This window comes from Caloenas nicobarica, chromosome 1 (genome assembly GCF_036013445.1).
Source record: "Caloenas nicobarica isolate bCalNic1 chromosome 1, bCalNic1.hap1, whole genome shotgun sequence".
In the NCBI taxonomy this organism is placed as follows: Eukaryota; Metazoa; Chordata; class Aves; order Columbiformes; family Columbidae; genus Caloenas; species Caloenas nicobarica.
Window position 1 is genome coordinate 198,618,558 of NC_088245.1, and position 20,836 is coordinate 198,639,393.

At 39.0% G+C, this 20,836-nt stretch overlaps 1 protein-coding gene across 2 annotated transcripts in view; it reads left to right on the forward strand.

The window, feature by feature from the left end:
- The window catches only part of GUCY1A2 (guanylate cyclase 1 soluble subunit alpha 2), a 157,638-nt gene that overhangs the window by 90,805 nt on the left and 45,997 nt on the right, over nt 1–20,836 (forward strand). For both annotated transcript variants that reach the window (XM_065642937.1, XM_065642947.1), the window contains exon 6: nt 10,680–10,823. In XM_065642937.1, the coding sequence (XP_065499009.1) occupies nt 10,680–10,823 (144 nt within the window). The remainder of the gene's footprint in view (nt 1–10,679; nt 10,824–20,836) is intronic.

The following is a 20,836-nucleotide window of genomic DNA, read 5'->3' on the forward strand; positions in this document are numbered from 1 at the left end:
ACGGATCTTGCATATCAAATAACAGTCTAGGCATGGAAGCAGGCAATTAAGCAAAAATTTGGGTCCTGCTGTAGTAGATGGGTAAAAAAAATGAGGTTTCCAGAATTCAGGATGGAATACCTCATGCGCTGGAAGTAAATTTTTCTCTTCAGTGACTATAGAAAGAGTATAGATGAGTGGCTTAATTTCTATGCAACTGACACAGGGTAGCGCGAGTCCTATCTTGAATGACAATGTTGTAAGATTATTACTGATTTGCAGAGATATATTTAGAGAAGGATTTGGGTAGAAGCAAATATGGGAGATGTCAATGACTTCTTGAGGTAGAATATGGATCTCAAATAAATTGTTCCCTGTGATGACTGCTGACATTGCTGACTTAAAATAAAAATAGAATGGAGAGAATCTGCCCTTCAGTCTTTGCCCCATACCAGTTAAAAAAAGTATCCTGTTTGCTGCTGAGCTAGAAGTCATAGAGAGGAATAATGAAGCCCAAATGATAAGTCTGAGGCACCACTTTGCCATATACCATGGCCTTTTCCTAATTTTCTGCTGTTAAGGCAGAAAACAGATGAAAGAAAAGCCCATTGGGAGATACTAATAACTTCAAAGATTTCTTGTAGAGTTATACTTGCAAGAATTTCATCTTAAGGCTGAATTTTACTGTATTCCCTTAGAAGGAACTTCATATTCATGTTCTGAGCCTGGATTAATCTCTAAGAGCGAAAAAGAAACTCACCTATGGAGTGTAGAAAGATTTTTGACCAGTCGATCTTTCTATCTAGAGATCAGCTTTCCTGAAGGACTGTTTGATTTCCCAGAACTTGCCCTCTCTTACTTCTAAAATTCACCTGCCTCTGTGGCCTCCCATGTTCAGTCTGCCTTTCTGCCTCTCCACATGGTCTTGTTAATTCTCTCTTCTGTAGTTCTAAGAGAGAAGTGAAACTATACTATTTATATCATAGAACTAGTCATCTAGACTACCTTCAGAGTCAACAGAGATAAGTATGATTTTATAGGGTGTGAAACTTTTTTAGTGTAAGGGTCATCTTTTCCTGAAGGAGTTGCTTAGCACAGGTCAGATGACTGCTGAAGTTCCTGTTTCAGTTCATTGATTATAAAAGAGAATTGAGAGTGAATAATTCATGTTCAGATTACTATATTAGAGATATCTCTGGCTAGGGGAACTAAATCTCACCCACATAGTCTACATCTTATCCATTTGCTGCCTGAGTGGTTGAAATATTGCCTCTTCCCTGCTTGTGCTGTCTACTTTTCATGTGCTTTATTTTTACAGTCATTTAATCAACTTATATAGGTTAATGCAATGTTGTGTTGTTTAATGCATAGAGTGTATTTTCATTGAATTAAATGAAGTTTCACTGTATTTTTATTTCTCTCATACAATCAGCATCAACCCAAGTTATTTCTTTCCTAATTTAATTGCTTTTTGTTATATGGGCGTTGGAATAACTCCCATCATCACTGAGCATGAATATTGCGCTATCTTTCAATAAGGTCCCTTAGAATACTTTACTGATTAATTCAAAGCTTGACTTTCCATGACTATTGCAAATGGTTATGATTATTGTCGTCCAAAAAACTATGTATTGCTCAGTCCCATTGAAATGGTCGGTATCATGTAGGATTGACTGTAAGAGGCAATGGAGTATTCAGGGGTCCTCAACGTTAGTGCTGATTCTGTTCACTTTTAGCTAAGAAGAGAAATGTTAACAGCATTTCATCAGCCAAGGAAACTGAGGTGGTAATTTTTCTAATGATCACTGGAGAAAGATAAAGAAAGTCTGACATTCTGGCAGACACTAATGTGCTGGGCGATCGCCAGGGAAAATGCAGTGTTGCAGCCCCAAACAATGCAGGTCCGTGGCTCAACTGAGCAGTAAAGGTATCTGTAATAAAATACACAGAAAAAAATATTTTTTTCAAAAATTTTTTCCTTCCTCCCTCTCCTCTCCTCTCCTCTCCTCTCCTCTCCTCTCCTCTCCTCTCCTCTCCTCTCCTCTCCTCTCCTCTCCTGTCCTCTCCTCTCCTGTCCTCTCCTCTCCTCTCCTCTCCTCTCCTCTCCTCTCCTCTCCTCTCCTCTCCTCTCCTCCCCTCTCCTCTCCTCTCCTCTCCTCTCCTCCATAGGAATATAGGTCACAAATCAGAAAAAGAGAAAATTATTATTATTAACAATGGAGGAAAAATAATAATATTTTTTAAAAGTGACATTAGTATTCCTTGGGCAGTTTAAATATTACATCATAAAAAGTTCAGAAAGTGTGGATAATTTTTGGCTTTAATTTTTCCAGTGTAATTTGTGCAGCATGTTTTTCTTCTTGGGATGAAAAGACACAGTATTAAAGTGAAAAATCTGTGACTGCAGTATGACCTCAATTATCTAATTGCCACGGGAGACAGAAAACATTTGGACAACTGAAATTTCAGATAATTATCAATATAGCTAATACATATATTGGGGGACTGGGTGTACCACATAGTTAAAGTTTGGATTACAGTAGCAACTGCCATAACTAGTGCATTATAATGGTCCATGTTGAATGTGGGTACTTGAATAAGTACAAGAAGCTACATGAGCTACTTAGGAAATGTCAGGTACATATGGCAGACTTCTTTCTAGCATTCTCATTTTGAGATTTATGCCCTAAAATACAAGGATTATGTTCTTTATCACTGTATTTGCAGAAGCATCTATTAAAATCCTCACTGTCTGGAGAACTGCTCTTTAAAATACTCAAAAAAATCTTTTCATCTGAGAAAGATCTTGTACTCAGTAAATTTCACAGGCTTCTTGTTTTCCTAATCCATAAGGACGCCAATGTCATTGTTGTCTCTTGTCCTCCCACCCTGCACCGCTGTGAAGAGCCCACCTCTGTCTCCTTGAGGACATCCCATGGGCACTGGGGGTGCTTTTAGGTCCCCCCAGAGCCATCTCTGCTCGAGGCTGAACAAGCCCAGCTTCCCCAGCCTCTCCTCACAGGGCAAGTGCTCCATCTCTCCCACCATCTTCTTGGCCCCTCACTGAGCTGGATCCTGGTTTTCAGTCTCTGTCTTGTACTGAGGGGCCCAAAACTGGATGCAGTATCCTGGTGTGGTCTGAGTGCTGAGTAGGAGTGACAGCTGCTTCCCCCAATCTCTGTTTGTACAGCCCGGGTTATCATTGGCCACCTTTGCTCCCAGGACTCGCTGTTGGCCTGCGTGCCACTTGCTGTGCACCAGGACCCCCAGGGTCTTTCCCCCAGAGCTGCTTCTCAGGGAGTTGGCCCCAGGCTGTACCTGTTCCAAGGAAATTCCTTCCCAGGCACAGGACTTTGCACATGTCCTTGTTGAATTTGAACCTATTCATCCTGCCTGTCCATGTCCCTCAGGATGGCACTCCTGCCCTAGAGAAAAGTGACTGGTCCCCTCAGTTTGGTATCAACTGTAGGCTTGATGAGAGTGTAAACAATATTGTTATCAGGAAAAGAAGTGCAGACATTGTCAGAAAAATCAAATATATTCACTTAGTAAAATTCTAGACAGTATTTTAATACATTGTATTTTGAAAGGTGTTCACTAATCAGTGCACATTGCATGCACCTAGAACAATGTGTCTGTATTTGGGTAGGAGAAAAGAAACATGAACTGGCAACAGGTGAAAGAAGGGCAGATATTCTGAGATGGAGAATAATGCTCTTCCGTGCAGGGGAAAAAAACCTAACCCAAAGTGGAAAAGTTAGTTTTCTCAGTGAGAAAAGTTAAGTGAGGAAGATGAAGAGTATTAAACTGCGATTAGCTGAGCCATTACCCCCTTCCCTGCTGCTTATTTGTATTTTTTTCACTCTCAACCTCTGTAAGAGCAAACATATCATTGCAACTCCCATTTGTTACAATTTCAATATAAAATGAAATTTTATAGAATATCTCCCAGCAGCAGGAGAGTTTCAGGCTATTGGCAGATTACTCATAAGTGATAAGAAACAGTTTAGTAACAAGCCTCTCTTCAGCTAAATATAGCGTATACACTTTATATACTGTGGCTGTAAACAGGGCGTGGAGCATAGAGAAACTGTTTAATATTTCAAGTTTTTCTGCCAACTTAAAATTACAATTATTATGAACACATACTTACTTAAGCAGAAATAAATATTTCTGGTGATTAAAATAACAGAAATATGTGAGACCACAAGCCAGATTTGATGCATGTGGAAACTCAACTGAATTAGAAGACATATCTGTCAGTCTTTAAAAAGAAGGTAGGAAAACAAGACATTGAAAAGGCTGAAGAATGTGTTTAGTAACTCTGTCTAAAGTCTGTATGTGTGATGCAGTTAAATGTAGGAGTAGTTACATTCATACAGTCCTAAAATTACATTCGGCCCTTTGAAGGCAACCACATGGCTGATGTGGCCCCCAGTGAAAATGAGTTGGACAGCCCTGGTCTTCAGAGCGTTTCAGAAAGATGCACCCAATTTCAAAGTGATAGTCATTTCAAATTGGGTCCATCTTTTTGAAAAACCCTGTATATATGCTAATAGAATAAACAAAAAAACTTTGAACAGCATAATATATTTTTCCTCGTACATGTACCATTGAAATGTTTTATTTTCTCAAGGAAGAGCATCCTTGTATGCAATACTTCTGTATTTACTTTCCAAACTAATCCTACATTTACTTGATCACCTGTGTATAACATTGAGGTATGCAGGAGTGTCCTGTAGTTCTTCATCCTGAATGGCACTGTAAAAAAAGAGTCTTTTCTTCCTGTATATAGATATATATCAGGAAGGTGCTGAAGGATGAATGTCCCTTGAATGGATTTGGCTTTAGAAGGGCTCCATTAGCAGTTAACTTTAACTCAGCAGGACAGCCAACTCAAACTACAATCACTAGTGAAACCTGCATTAAGGGCTTTTATTTATGGATGACACTTTGAGTTAGAGATAATACTTTGACTGTGTTTATCTCTATAGTGAAGGCAAAACTTTTTGTTTCCAATTTATTTATTTATTTTGCAAAAGAGCATTAAGGAGCCCATAGAGACAGTGTCATAGATTATTTTAGGGTGAAAGAGTACTAAAAATTATAACTCTTAGGAGTGAGGTAATAAATAGCTATGTAGCACTGTGAGTATTTTGGAGCTGGGAACAATGGTCCACAAGTACCTTCAGAGGAAGGTGAAGGATCTACAAGGGACATGCTGTTAAGTGTAGATTTTTTTCCTGAAAGAAGACAGCAATTTGTGAATGTTCTGACCCATTTTTTTGGTACATATTTAGTTTTGATCATAAGGAAACAAGCTTTCTTGTTATGAGTATAATTTAACCTAGTAAAAAAGGCACACAGACTTATTTACGGCTCTTATGTGAAAAAAAAAAGTAATGAGTACTCCACTGTAACAGTTATAATACAAATTATCTATTAGGCTTTTATAGGAAACCTGCTGAGAAAGACAGGACTAAAACTAGAGCCAGCTCTCCCTCTAGCTACTTCTTTCAGTGGATTTAATATTTCTGATTGCTGTAGGAATTTCAGATTTGAATTGCCACAGGAGTGACCCCTGTTATTACATTTTTTATTTCCAAGCTGTGCTTTGAAAAAGGTGCTAGTAAGATTCCTTAGACTGTTGGGATTTCTGAATATTTTAGATGAAAAACTAAAATTTGCCATTGCAGGTTTCACTTACAAAATGGTATTTCCTCCTGTGTGTGTAACCTTGTGAAATGAAGTGTGACACTTCAGTTCCTTCATTACTTCTAGGAGTTCATACGTGTAATGCCTGGTGCATATTAATGCATTCAAGAGGAAGAGTACAGAAGCAGGGATGTTACTTCAATGCACCACATTTTCCGTTCTGAACTGTCACTGAATCAACGTCCTGAATTTATACCCAGGGAACATTATTCAGCTACAACTTCCAGTTTCTCAGTCAAGTAATGTAACACAATACAAGATTTAGCTACTGGTAGTTAGAAGAGACCTGTCGGAGCCACCAGGAGAACAATTTATTAACTTCTGTTCTCTGGACACATTAGAATCCGAGAAATTACATTCTGTCTGCTGGGCTAACAGATTCACGTGCAAACCATATTCTGCCTAAAAATGGTATGAATTAAGAATAAGTGACTGTAAGACAATTACTATAGAGCTCAACTTCTATAAAAAGTAGTGTTCATGTCTAAAACAGACATACGGTATCTACTGAGGACTAACAGAAGCGGAGTACATTGAAAATAACTTCCCAAAAGTAAAAGAGATTGGTTTGCTTCCTGCTGCAAGTCTTACACATTGTCATTCTGCAACATTCTGCAGTTTCAGGATATCTACCAAGAAGCTTTTCCTGAATTGTAGAGTACATACAACTACTTTAGTTAATTATAAATCTTGATCTTTGATTTGTTGAGGGCCTGACTGAAAATCTTTTGGACATTTCCAATGACGCTGAGTTATAGAAGGCTTTAAAAAAGGCCTTTGTATGGCTTTGCAAGTAGCTGCAATGATTCCTGGCTTCTTTTTTAATTAAGAATAAAAATTATATCCTACATTTTTTATAGATTGGTCTAATTTTGAAATCTAAGTTCAACCTCACTTCTCTTCTCTAGCGCTATATATTAATTCCCAATTAATGAAGGCGCTAAGGAAGCTTTTCACAGTAAGCGTAAATCAGTCAAAAGGAATGAAAATTAGGTAAGAGTAGGTCAGGCTATTATTGAGTGGCTACTAATATTAAAAGCAGTAAGAAGGGATTATTCAACTAGAACAAAAATGTACTAAATCTTAACAAAGGTAGAACAGTCAATTATGTGCAAAAACGGTTGAAATATCCAAAACATAATACATTTTGTTTTTTGAAAGAAGCAGGATAAGGTATTCCAATCTTATAGTGATAGTAAAATACCTTTTCCTGCATATGTATCCGGGAAGGATATAAAATGAAATCTACTACTAATAGTACACTCTAATAGAGACATTACAAAGTCAAAAACTCTGAGGTTTATCACATGGTAGAGATTTCCTCTGGAGTTTCATTACTGTATATCATAATCTTGAAGAGCATCAAACAGGTCTGAGTGCTGCTGTATTTAGCCACCTTGAGTAGTACCTTCCTTTTCTCTTCATTCTATTGACATTTAGTTGAATATTTATGGAGTAAGTTGCTCTCTGGTGTGCACAGTGATTTCAGGATTTACCCAGCAATAGATTGGAGTGAGCTATAAGCAGTGCTTTGTTTTTCTGGTCCAGTTCCTGCTCCTCAGTTGAGCCAAGAGAAATCTCATTCTTCCTCATGCACATCTGACTCATTGATGGGCCCAGCCTGAAATTCTGAAGTGTGATGTTTCACTGTCATTGCAGTTTCTATTTTAATGTCCTCATATTACCTCGTGAAGTTCAACAAGGCCAAGTGCAAGGTCCTGCACCTGGGTCAGGGTAATCCTGTATAAATCCTATTTATACAGGCTGGGAGATGAATGGATTGAGAACAGCCCTGCAGAGAAAGACTTAGGGATACTGGCAGATGAAAAATCAGACATGAGCTGGCAATATGCACTTACAGCCCAGCAAGCCGACCATATTCTGGGCTGCATCAAAAGAAGTGTGACCAGCTGGTCAAGGGAGGCGATTCTGCCCCTCCACTCCACTCTGATGAGACCCCACCTGGAGTCCTGTGTCCAGTTCTGGAGTCCCCAGCACAAGAAAGACATGGACCTGCTGGAGCACCTCTCCTATGAGGACAAGCTGAGAGCTGGGACTGTTAAGCCTGGAGAAGAGAAGGGTCTGGGGAGACCTTATTGTGGCCTTTCAATATATAAAGGGACCTTACAAGAAAGACTGAGAGAGACATTTTACTAAGATGTGTAGTTACGGGGCAAGGGGCAGTGATTATAAACTGAAAAAGAGTAGATTTAAACTGGATAAAAAGAGGAATTTTTTTAAAATGAAGGTGAGAACACGCTGCCCAGAGAAGTTGTGGATGCCCCATCTCTGGAAGTGTTCAAGGCCAGGTTGAATGAGGCTTTGAGCCACCTGGTCTAATGGAAGGTATCCCTGCCTGTGGCAGAGGAGTTGGATTAGAATATCTTTAAGGTCCCTTCCAACCAAAATCATTCCATGATTCTATGACTCCATATGAGAGGACCAAATCAAAGTCCCATGAACAGCGAGAACTATAAGAATTTTTGGAGCTTTTTTAAAAAAAGGAGTTGGGGAGAAAAAAAACCCACATATAATCGGAAAATTTATCAAATCTGATTTTGAAGGAGGACTGAACCAAAGTTAAAGTTTGGTGGAGATACACTGCACGGAAATTTCAGTTTAAATGCTTATTTGTTGAAAATCTTAGTAGTGACTAGTGACTTAGTGACTTAGTAGTGACTGAAAACAGAATAGTAAATCATTAGAGAACCATATCAGTACTCATCACATCCAGTTTCAACTACCAGGTCAGTCTCAAAAATCTTAATCATTCTTCTGGTTCTCCAGTATTATTTCAGAGGAACTTGATAGGGATAAGCACTTTAAAGAGTATCCTACAATGAAATTATTATCATTTTTATTTTCAGAGCAAGATTAACATGAGGCAGCTTCCGTCCCATTTTTGTGGTAGTACACAGATATGTACAATGCAACTCTGATGATGCTACTTGTTCAGTGAGTGCAATTTAACTGTTAACTTGGTTTGTACAGCTATGGAAATTTTCAAAGCAGCTAACAAAATAAATAGGCTTGCCTGAACATTGCAGGAGCAGTATATGGCCCCAGATCTGTACTCGCTTAAAGTGATGTAATGCAACTAACTTTAATAGAAAAGTCATTCTGAAATAAAATCATTCAACAAAGAGCAGAATTTTTATTTCATTTTTGTATTTGACATCATAGACCCAACTCTTTTCGTAGTAACCCCTTTATTCAAACTGGTTATATTCACCCACAATTTTTAAGAATGACAGCGTGCAGTTGTTTGGATTTCTGCTATTTCTTCCTTCTGAATTAGAGATTTTTTTACCATCTGTTTCTTAGCCATCCAGAGTGCCTTTTAAACTTCTGATACTTTTTCGCACTTTGCTCCTGTTTTTTCTTCCCCAGTTTCTACATTTTTGACCAGCCATTGCGATATACTTGCCCATCCATTTGTCTTTGGAAAGACAACTTCCTAAGCTGCAGGGAGTTGGCAGTCTCCGCTTCTTGTGGACAGAGATCCTGAGATATGGCTGTGGTAAAACAGGCAGGCAATACTGATTGCTCCTACATGTTTTTTTTCTACATGCAAGTACTATTAGGAGCTTCCAAAGGTGACGAGGGAGTTCTACCAGCTGTGTCAGCTCCCAGCTCATGAGAAACCCTCAGCTTCTTAGATATGTCCTCCTCCACTATCAGCAGGAAAGGCTAAGGTGCCCAACTTAGCAATGGGCTTATAGCAGCTTCCGTAAGTTTAGTGGTGGGAAGTATTTGCTCATACTGCTGTTCTAGATTCATGCTCTGGGTACATTTACATGTAATTTTTACTTTTTGAGGTGGTACTTCCAGTTCTGTTTATCAGGACTGGAAATTAATCTGAGAAGGTCCAGGTCTACTAATGTTAGTAGAATCCCTGCAGAGAGAAGAATCAGCTGTATTTATTCCTTGAATAACTCCTTGCTCAGTGTATGCTTTCTTCTTGCTCTAGCCTTTGCTGAAGCTTTTTCTGCCATTCCTGTAGTGTTGTGGGCAGGGTGAGACCCAGATTAGTTATGTAGCAAAAACCAAACTAATCCTTGAGGGCCGAGTTTGCTTGTGCATGTGTTAATGGACTGTGTGCAGAGCATGTTGCAAGTGTGTGGGCAAGCAGACTGCAAAACACAATGCTGTCAATAAAGCTGAGAACTTGAGGGCTTCAGTGTTTCTCAGGCTGCCTTTATCCAGAGCCAGAGGGCTTCTGTAATTTCTTTTGCTGCTGCTTCCTCCTGAGGGACAACTTTCTTTAAAGGAAATCAAGGATAAGAGAGAGGCAAGGCCTGTCTGAAAAGACCAGAGGGATCAGTCTGCTGAACTTGATGCCTGAAGGTCGTGAATTCACAGTCATGTAGCCTGCATAGTACAGAGAGGTAACAATTCTTATTTGAAAATAACAGAGACAGGTGCAGTGAAAAGTCTGTAGCAATAGCATCTATTTGTAAATTATCCCTGTACCAGGAAGAGCTACCTGATAATGAGAAGTTATAGATTCTTCACTGTGTTTTATGGCGATGTTTTGCTTTTTCTAATGCCCTTCCTGATACACCTTTCTAGCAGAGCAAATAATAATTATGATTTATAATCACGTAGCACTTATTCTTACCCAACAGCAAACTCAGCCAGGATAGCATCGAACAAAGCTGTAAGCAATTTCTCATATAGGAAAATAGAGTTTTCTGTATTACTGCTATGGGAAAATGTTGTCATCCCTCATCTGATGGCATAAACTGTTCTAGATATAATGATCTTCTTTGGTTGTAATGGTGATGAACCACTATGCAATCGCATGTCAGGTTTTGACTGCACCTGTTTGCAAACTCAGGTAATTATGCTCCGTTGTCTAATTGCTGATTTTATGGATGTTTTGCTCACATGCTTTAAGCAATGCTATTTGATTGCAGATAACTAATGGTAGGGTTCTCTTCTCATCATCATACTTTAACATTTGATTTATTTGATTGCTGCAGGTGGAAACAATAGGTGATGCGTACTGCGTTGCAGCAGGGCTCCATAAGAAAAGCCTTAGTCATGCTAAAGCCATTGCCCTGATGGCACTGAAGATGATGGAGCTTTCAGAAGAGGTTCTAACTCCAGATGGCAGCCCTATTAAGGTAACCCATTTACTCTTCATTGTCAACTAGTCAGTGGTACATGGACCTGGTTAATTCCATTGTGTTCTGTCAGTAGAAATCTGTTTAATGCTAGGAGAATTTAAAATCGCATCAATGTATCAGTCTTTTTTACGGACATCTATTTCACTGGTGCCCATCAACAGTCATGTAAACTATGCCTTACTTTAGTAAGCACAGTAGACCACAGACCAGCTGTCACCTTCTCGGATGCACTGAATGCCTATTTGTGGCTGGAGGGCATTAAACGCACTCCTGAAGCCCTTCTTCCAATTCAGTTTAGTGTGAGAAGACAACTCACGTGATCCAGGGTTGTCCCATGCTACAAGGCAAAGCGGAGTATGTGATGGCAATAGGGAAATTCACTTTGGAAGCAGGCACCTGATCTGATCTTCAGCACTAGTGCAGAGGCGCTCAAAAAGATCTGTGGCTCTAAGAGACCACATGCTGCTATTCTAAAGAGTTGTTGACCTGTATAAAAGAAGAATGTGTAGACTGCCTGCTTTTTCTCAGTGTTAATGTGCTTCCTTCCCACGCTACTCCAGTTCCTTCTCCTAGATTGGTACAGGAGGTAGCAGGAGGTGGAAAACCACGTGTCCTTTTGTACCATTTTAAAGTTCCACTGCTGTTCTGTTTCTCTTGATCTTATACCAACCTTGTAGCATTTGGAATTGGTAACATTTAGGTAGGAGATGGAGATTCAGCAGGGAAGAAAAACCATGGAGATGTATGTGCGCCATTCTTTTTCAAGGGTCAGATTATGCGTTGTTTTCATTGTGTGTACTCACTCCTGTTTCTTGTTAAATTGTTCCTGCCATAATCCAAACCTTTCATTTTCAAAAAAAATGGGGGTGTTATGTAGAACAATTACTCAACACTGTCTAAAGTATATAACAAAAGCCATGTGTTGCTGGATGAGAAGGCTGGACAGACTTCCCATGGGATGATTTACATTATGGTTGAAATGCACTTTGTAAACTGCAGTTCCTCATGTCTGCTAAAAATGTGGATGGCATCCTAAATACCTTGGACTATGGATCTTGAAGAAAATTTTTTAAAGCTTCATGTGGACATGTATCAAACAAGGAATAAGTATTAAAAGGCAAATGTCTTAAGATACCAGAAGACATAGCACTTTAAGTTTTGATACAAGACTATTTCTAACAGATATTCAATTAATCCTATTAAAATAGATTTTCTAGATTGTTTGATGATTGTTTCCATTGTTTCCAATGACTACAGCTGATTAATATATTCTAGCTACACTGTCACATGCTGGGAGAGCTTTCTTCCAGATCCTCTCCATCTTTTCACTTTCCTTTGAGTGATTGCTGCAATTGTAGGGAAATTTTGAACGTGTATGTTTTACTCTGAGAGTCACAGTTTGTGACTGTTTTCATTACCACTCATTATTTTCCAGAAAATTCCTCATGATTTCAGTGGCTGCATAAGAAAACCTATAAAAGAAAGACTATAAAGACACTGCAGAGGAAAAATGCTTGCATAGTATAAAAAGCTAGGAATAACCAAATTTTTTCAAAAAATGCTAATAAATTGCCTTTAGAATTCAGAAGAAAAAAGTCAGTTCATCATATGTAAACTGAAAGTAGAGGTACTGAGAAACTCCTCAGTAGGTGTTAGTTGTCCTATTTTCAGGTTTTGGTGTAACAGATTTCAGGGCAGGAGGGATGGTGATATTGTAGAATGCTGCTGTTTTCTTTGAACCTAAACTGATAAATCGTGTTTAAAAAAGCTTATCTTTCATAGAAGCATCTTGATTTGATCTTAAATATATTAAGATTAATATTCGTCTTGCACGGATATCTACCCTGTAAAACTATTGAAATAAGGACTTTTGGAGAAGTGTACTTTAATTTGTCCTAGTTTAGGTGTCTACTCTAGGATGAGATGAATCACACCCTAAAAATGTGTGTTTTGTCAGTTGACTCTAAGGGAAGTCTATGGACTTAGACTAAATGTGGATGTCTGCACTGTAAGCTTCTACACTCTGTCAGATGAGTCCTCCTACAAATGACAAAGGACTCACAGTTTTTCTTAGTGGTTATGTCAATGATCGTCACAGTTAAAAACATATGCTTGTTTCTAAATTAAGTTGGCATGATTTTGCCTTCCAGCCAATGTTGAATTGCCTAGAGTGATCCTTATTTTTGTTAGGTTCCAGTTTTTCACTTTAAAAAAGTGAAGTTTTTTTCACTTTAAAAAATATGAAGCCCATCATGCTCCAGATTCTGTGATTCTGTGATTCTGTGATTCTGTGATGTGCATAATAATAATGTCTTAAAGCTGCGTCGGTGAAGTTCAGGTTGGATATTAGGAAAAAGTGGTCAGTGGAACAAGCTCCCCAGGGAAGTGGTCATGGCCCCAGGCCTGTCAGTGTTCAAGTGTTTGGACGATGCTCTTAGATCTATGGTATTAACTTTTAGGTTGCTCTATGTGAAGTCAAGAGCTGGACTTGGTTCTGTAATCTACCTGAAGCTTAAGGAACTGCGTGTATAACAGTTACTGTGGACTCAGCTCAGAACATTAATAGGAGAATTACTGCGTGACACATTTTACAGTTAAGCTTTGCCTTTAAAATGTTAAATATTCATTAACATTAAATACAAACTACACAATGTAGGCCATAATTAAATACAAAGAACACAATGCAGGCCATTTATAAGTGGCCTGACTTCTAAACATTGAATTAAATTTCACTATAATGTGGTTACTTTTAGCTGGTCCTGTTGATATAGATGGCAAAATGAGTGCAGTATTTTGTCTATATTTGGCCGTAATTCTTATCTGTGATTCATGTTAACACGTACAAATCACATTTCCTGAGTCCTTGCCAAGTATGGTGAATATAGAATGCTGGTGCAGCTTTTGTTTTCTTGTATCAAAAAACCTACATCTCTCTGAGGTCAGCATTGCAAACCGTGAATTCAGAAGTGATCGCCCAGGTTTGTGGGGTGTGACTGATACAATGCACATTTAAGAAGCTAATTACTTACGGAGCGACAGTTTTTAGACACAATCACTATGAATTTCTTTGGGTTGTCCTGGTTGCAGAGATTTCAGTTCAAGGGAAACCTAACTGCAATTATGGAATGTAGTGCTTTTTATTTGATTGTTACTCAATTAGATATGTCAAACCTCATTATTATGATTTATGAAATATATGTATTTTCTGAATTACTTGGATGGATATATTTTGTTATCATCTCAGGACTGAATTTACCAGAATGCAAATATTTACTTTTTGTAGTGCTTGAAACATTCATCCCTTCGATAGCAGCAGATATTTTATTAAATGACACTTAGAGTCCTAGGAAGTTAGGAAGAAAAAGTAAATGAATTAATGAAAAAATACCATATCACATACATGGGAATTTAGGATAAGATTTTCACCTATAAAATGCATTAGCAGAAAATCAAATGAAGTTTCTTATTTGGATACCCACTTGTCATTTGAAAGTATTCATTGCAGAGACCACAAAAATACCTTGTTTGTACAACCATGTACACTTTATGAAAAATCTAGTGCTTAGAGCAATGTTCCTGTGGCCAGTAACCAGTGATGGACCTTGGGATGGTGACAGGGTGTATGAAGCAGACCTGGTTTGCATCCAGATGATGCTCTCGCCCCCTGAGTCAGAGCTCCTGGCGTGCTGATGAGAGCACCATGGTGAACCCCTGACACCTACTCAGGCATTTGATGCTTCCAGCAGAGCCCAAGGCAGCAGAAACACATTGGCAGGGTGGGGACCCCGAACCTTCACTCCTTATTCCTGCATGAATACCCTCTGATTTGCAGGGTAATGAAAAAACATTGTTTTGCAGAAAGAGAGTGAGCTATCTTACAGCAGCCTCCACAAATCCTATCATCAGTGTTGTAACACAGTCTGTACTTTTCGAAAGAAACATTTGTAACTGAAAATGGGCTGATCATTCTCTTGTGAGTGATGGGTAAGGCTTCACGTCCGTGTATTATTATTTTTTTAAACTCAATTCTATTTGAGGCAAAATCCCATTACTTTAGCATGATCTAAGGCCTTAGTACAAAAGAAAGACTTTTGGCTCAGACGCTGCATGTAGAATTGGATTTACATTTATATCCTTTTAGCGAACCACTTTTTAGTCTGGAAGCACTAGTTTGAGTTAGATTCTGTATAACTAATTATATGTAGTGCCCTATGACTGTAGTTTGAAAATATTGATTTAAAATTGCCTTCTACGTTTAAGTGAATGTTGCTTGAATTTAGGATATGCCTCATATTTTACTACATTTTTTAGATAAAGTGGAAGTACATTAATTTTAATAGCTAGAGATAATGCTGTAAGAAGAATTCCCCAGAGCATTGACCTTTAGAGATAAAGGTCGCAATGCAGATCTCATTCGATGTGTTAAAACCCATAGGATATTATTGGTGGCATCACTTTTTATCACGCTTCAAATCTTGCCTAATTAATTAATGTGCAGTATGTATCCCAAAGAAACAGAAAGGCTTCCTTTGCAGTTTATTGTTAAAAGGGCTGCTCTGGCAGAACATACCTAGTTTTCACTAATGAGCTTTCCCAAGAGGTTATTCTCTAAGATTGTATGCTTATTTTTGCAGTGTATAAAGGTGATCCTAATAGGGTTGTGATGACATACAGAACTGGGAACACACAGTGGCAAAGTAAACAATTTATATGGAGCTGCTGAAATTAACTCAATTATGTAGATTTGTTGTGTACAGGTGTTCCTGTCCAAAACATAAAGGTTAGGCCCTACCACAGTAATATAAAATATGTTTTAAAATGTTTCTCTACAGCAGAAAAATGTCATGTATCTTTCAAATGATTATGTTATAGTAACATGAGAATTAGACCTGTAAATACTGTAATCACAAACTGAAGCAAATACATATCCTCACCTTTATTTTTGCTCACCTACTAATGACTAGTTCATGAAATAATCTAAATAGACTGGTGCGGAAAATTTCTAGCTGATATTGGCTTCAATTTGATTAATTTATTCCCAGGTGAGGTAGATGAGACATTGTATTTGCAAGGCACATAGTCTGGTCCTCAGCTCAGTTGCTTCTTTATTATCAAGACAGTGTTTGATGCACTTGCAGCTTCGAACTTTCAGATGTGCGTTGCCAAACCTGTTTTGTTATTGGATTTATAAGCTGCCTCCAAACAATATAGTGCGATATTAGCACTATCAACACAAGAGCTAGGCTTCATCTATCAGCTAGAGAAGGAAGAACAGCACAGCAGAGGGACCGTTTCTTCTGAAGGGTGGGATTAACCTCATCTAATTTCAAACACCGACAGTGTGAACAACTACATCTAAACTTGTTCCTGTAGCTCCCTCTTTAAATGGCCACAGTAAAGCTCTTTTAGTCTGTATTCATCTGACATACTTTCAGTGTCTACTTTATAATTAAATATTCAAATGAATATTTGTCAGATAAGTTCACCCTCAAGGGTGAACAAGTTAATGAGCTCTCAGAAGGATGGATGATCCCACTGGAAGGAGCTGGACTGAAACACAGGTTCAAATCTTTGTTCAGTCACAGCCTTTCCATTTGAATTTTAGATGTTATCTAGACTTTCTGTACTTCAACTTCCCATATATAGGTGACAAATAATGTTTTACAAGTAGAAATATTTCTGTAGCATGCCTAAGCTGTGTGACTTTACAGCCATACAGCTGCATTAGTTTTGGTTTGTGTTGTCTATTTAAATACCTGTGCTCATGATGACTGGAATGATGAAAGTCTGAGTCTGATAAACCTCTAATCTCTGCTTGCCAAGTGGTAAATTTTAATAAGTGTGAACTCTGCCTCATGAGTACGGGTACAGAAGAGGCAAAAGGACTCTGTGGATTATAATGGCTCATGTCCACAGTGAGAGTGACACACTTTCCTAAATAACATGGAAGTGGGCAATGAATTTTAGTGTGTGTAGCACCTTCTGTCCGTTCATTAAGTATTCCCCTTTGCATTACCATAATGTGGCACTTAGGCCCAGAACACAAATAGAGTGAAAGTGCCAATATTTGCTTGAATATATGTTTTAGGTTTTTTTTAGTTTCTAAATGAAGCAGCCATTCCCGAGCATACAATAAGGGAGAGTAGTTTAGTGAGTGTTGTCTGTGTAATCCTTTTCAGTGTTTCTTGCCTTGCTTTTAATTCAGATTTTGACATGCTAGTTTTATAATCACTTAGTGGTCCTCACCAAATGTACATCTTTACGTAAGCAGTGAAAGGTTGTCTGCTTTGTTTTACATTGTGAAAGGCTGACTGCTGATGCAGGCGTTCTCATCAGCCCTGTGTGAAAAGCTGCTGCGTTACTGCAACGCTCCTTGCTCCATCTGTGGTCTCCTAGCAACCTCGCCTTCTACCTAATGTCTACATCAGACTCTGGAAGGTATAGAATATCCTATTTCAGGCTGCATAACTTCAAATTCGAAATATCCTTGTATTAAAAGAAAAAATCAGAAACAGTTCCACAAAAGAAACACTTGCATTAAGAGACATTTTTACTAAAAATGACCGATGAGCTAGTTCAAGAGTTCTTAGTTCACAGGCTCCCCAACATCAGGGCAGCACAGCTCCTTTGGGGAGTGTTCAGAGCCACATGTCTCAGGGGGAAGCTTGGTACTTTTTCTTAAGAGCATGCTTGTGAGATGGTGAGCCAAAGTCAGCTCTGGTGAGTTTGTCTCTCCTGGACTTGAGGGCAGTTGTGCACAGTGCCTTCGGAAATGAAAAATGAGAGGAGCTGATCTGTGTTGAAGCACATGTCCCCAGGCATCTGGGAAATTGCAAGTTTTCTTAGGCAACCTTATGGGAAAGTTTTCACTCAAGTGCTTCCTTTTGCCTGATTTTAATAATTATCAATTGCTTTAAAAAACCCAACCCACACTCATTATTTGCAACTTGTGTTCTCCTGGAGAGACTTTGTCATATCCAGTTACATGCTACACCCACTGTTTGACAGTGTTACTGCATATGTGTTGCAATAACAAGGGTAAACAGGGTTTAATACAACTAGTGAGCGCACAACAGCAGCTTTGTGGAAGACGATGGTCTGAAAAATTAGGCTAATATTTATTCTACTGAAAAAGGAAGTTTCCCAAAGGATTGGGTATCCTCTCAAGTGAATGCATTTCTTGTTTTAATCAAGTACTTAGGTAAAGTCTGCAGTAGATGGTAAAAGTAATTTTGAAAGCTACCGGGGCTTGATCCTGCACAACAGAAGGGTCAGCCTGCTGCGCATGCAAGTGCAGGGCAGAGGCATGATATCAGGGCTGGCAACCCAGTGTAAGCCCAACTTGAGTTAATTAAAAGATTATGAATTAAAAAGGCCATTATTTTTCTGGTGGCTGGAGGAGACCTGAAAGACAAGCGGAGAGCTGTTTAATAATGAGGATCACTGAGAAAACGTTTTGCCTTTGGACCTGACCATTCTCTTCTCATGCCATGCTTTCTCTGACATTATTGTCCTGCAAGTAAGAATCACAAGCAACTTTCTATCGATACTTGTCTCTATGGCAAAAAGAAAACATATTTGTAGAAACCAGGGTAGTTACTCAGGGCACATCGTGGACATTGTTTATTAGATCGCAGTGACTACTACATGTTCACAACTCTTCGTGACTCACAGTATTTAGATTTAGCTGAGTATAGAAACGCCTCTGTAATTCAGTCATATGTCCTGTTTCCTAAGGCAGACAAAATCTTACTATGTTCTCTTCTCCAGGTGATGTAGGTACACGCACAGGGAAAACCAACAAGGGTTTCAAGATGTAGATTCCCGCGTGGGATTTGTGGCCACAGGATATGCAGCTGGATCCTGGGGTTAGGTTTAAGGTCACGGTGTGACATCTCTCACTGGTCTGATTCTCACGGTTCAGCAGTTGTTTCCAGACACAAACGCCTCCAAGTAATACTCCAGATGTCTGGCTAGTAGTAGAGCTGGTTGGGAATTTTCCATGGAAAACACTTTTTGGCTGAGAACACTGAATGATCAAAATCAAAAACTTCCATAGAAATGTCTTGCCACATTTTCATCAGCCAAGTTTACCAGTTTTTGATAGATTTCTGATCAGAGGAAAAACTTGCTCCAGAATAGTAAATAGATTACTTGCTAAGAAAACCACCTGGAAGAAACAAACAAACAAACCCCACCAAACCTAAAACTTTAAACAGAGTACAGTGTTGCAGTTGTGACCTTTATGGAAAAAAAGTCCTGCATTCTTGGTTATCTAGGACAGAAGATACCCTATGGCACTGTTTTGTCCTTCAGCTTGGCTTGGGGCACTTTCCGCAGCTGCCAAAACTTCACATTGTGGTTTTGACTGTTCTAGTCAGTGGAGAACTTCCATGCTGAAGCTGAAATTTTCTGTTGTTATTATTGCTATTGACTCTTTATTCAGATAAAAAGAAAGCAATAATAACAAGAACAACAGCAACACGACCCACCAGGTGAATAAATAATTAAATCTGTGGTGTACACAGGAGTTTCAGGAGGTTGACATGGTTACATCTTTATAAAGGGAACAATGGACAAAAATCCTGAGAAAGTGAGAATTGCTATATGTATACTGATGTTATATATTTATATAAAAAGACATAAACAAATATAATTTAAAATGATCTGTGAACATTTAAAGAACTAGCCTAGCTGAGTGCTGAACTTCTATTTCTCCTAAGGCCTAAACATCTATTCACTTCTTCCCTCAGTGTGTCTTCCTGTTGTATAAAAATTAAGTCAGGTTTCCACTATCAACTACAAGACTATTTTTTCTTATCTCCTGAGATAGAAAATGGATGGAAAACATTACACAAAAACTAAATAAATGTAGTGATATGAGATAATACTCAAACCTACAAGGGCTCACAGAAGATAAGCAGGAGTACGCTGAGAAAGAAGCACAGATTTTGCATAAAAATAGTGCTTTATTGGCTTTTATGCAATCTGACCACATAAGCATGAGCAGAAAATGCTGCTGCGCTTGAATTGCCACCTGACTGTATTAATAGGCCCAGGTGACCACAGAGGCCCCTGTGTGGGAGGCGGAGGGGAGCGTGCCTTGCCCTTTGCAGCTGGAGGGGCGGCTGCTACCTGAGCGTCTGTGTCTCCAGCTGTGAGATGCTGTCAGGCAGCTGCTGCCCTGTGCTGCATCGCTGCAGCAGCTGCCTCTACCCTCAGTGACCGAGCTCTCTGCACCTGCTCTTTGGTCTGCCTGCTTTAAAATGAAGGAAGCCTCTTCTGGCCAGTGCTAGTGATATTTATTTATTTTTGTCATCTCAATTGTGTATTGTCTTTTCTACACCAGGCAATATTTTTGTTTCAGAACCATCATTACATGACTGATTTCCCTTCATTTTCTCTCTCTCTTCCAACGGTCCAAACAGTGAAGTTGCCTAATCCAAATGTTTTACTTCATCTGGGGTGATAACATGCCGTAAATTGCAACTTTTAGCAGTGAACTGGGCAAATCTGCCTCCTTTTTGATCTCACCCTCACCTAAAAGCAAGAGATGTTGTTACACCTCCAAGAGCCCTCCTGTGTGCAGAAGTAACACATACTCCTGGATAATGCAACTCGGGCATTCACACACTAGGTGCCAGTGCTAGCATATCTCCCTTTTTGTTCACCCTGATGCAGGCTGGAGTAAAAGGTTCAAGAAAGAGCCTCTTTCCAGCTCCTCCGTCTCCCCTCTTCTTTGTCTCCTACTGCATGAATAGTTTTGGATAAGGTGCACTGGAAATAAAGAAAAAAAATGGAGGAGAGCTGCATGCACTTTTTTCTACTGCACACCTTCTGTTACACATTTAAAGGGCATAGCTCTCTTCTCCGTGACCTATTGGTTATCTTGCCCCTTTAATATAGTTTTGCTGGGAGGATTATGCTCACTGTAGGAAGGAGCCCCCCAACACAAAGTTTTTTCATGTTTCAAGGAAGATCTCATCAGTAGTCTTTGTATTTTCCGACCC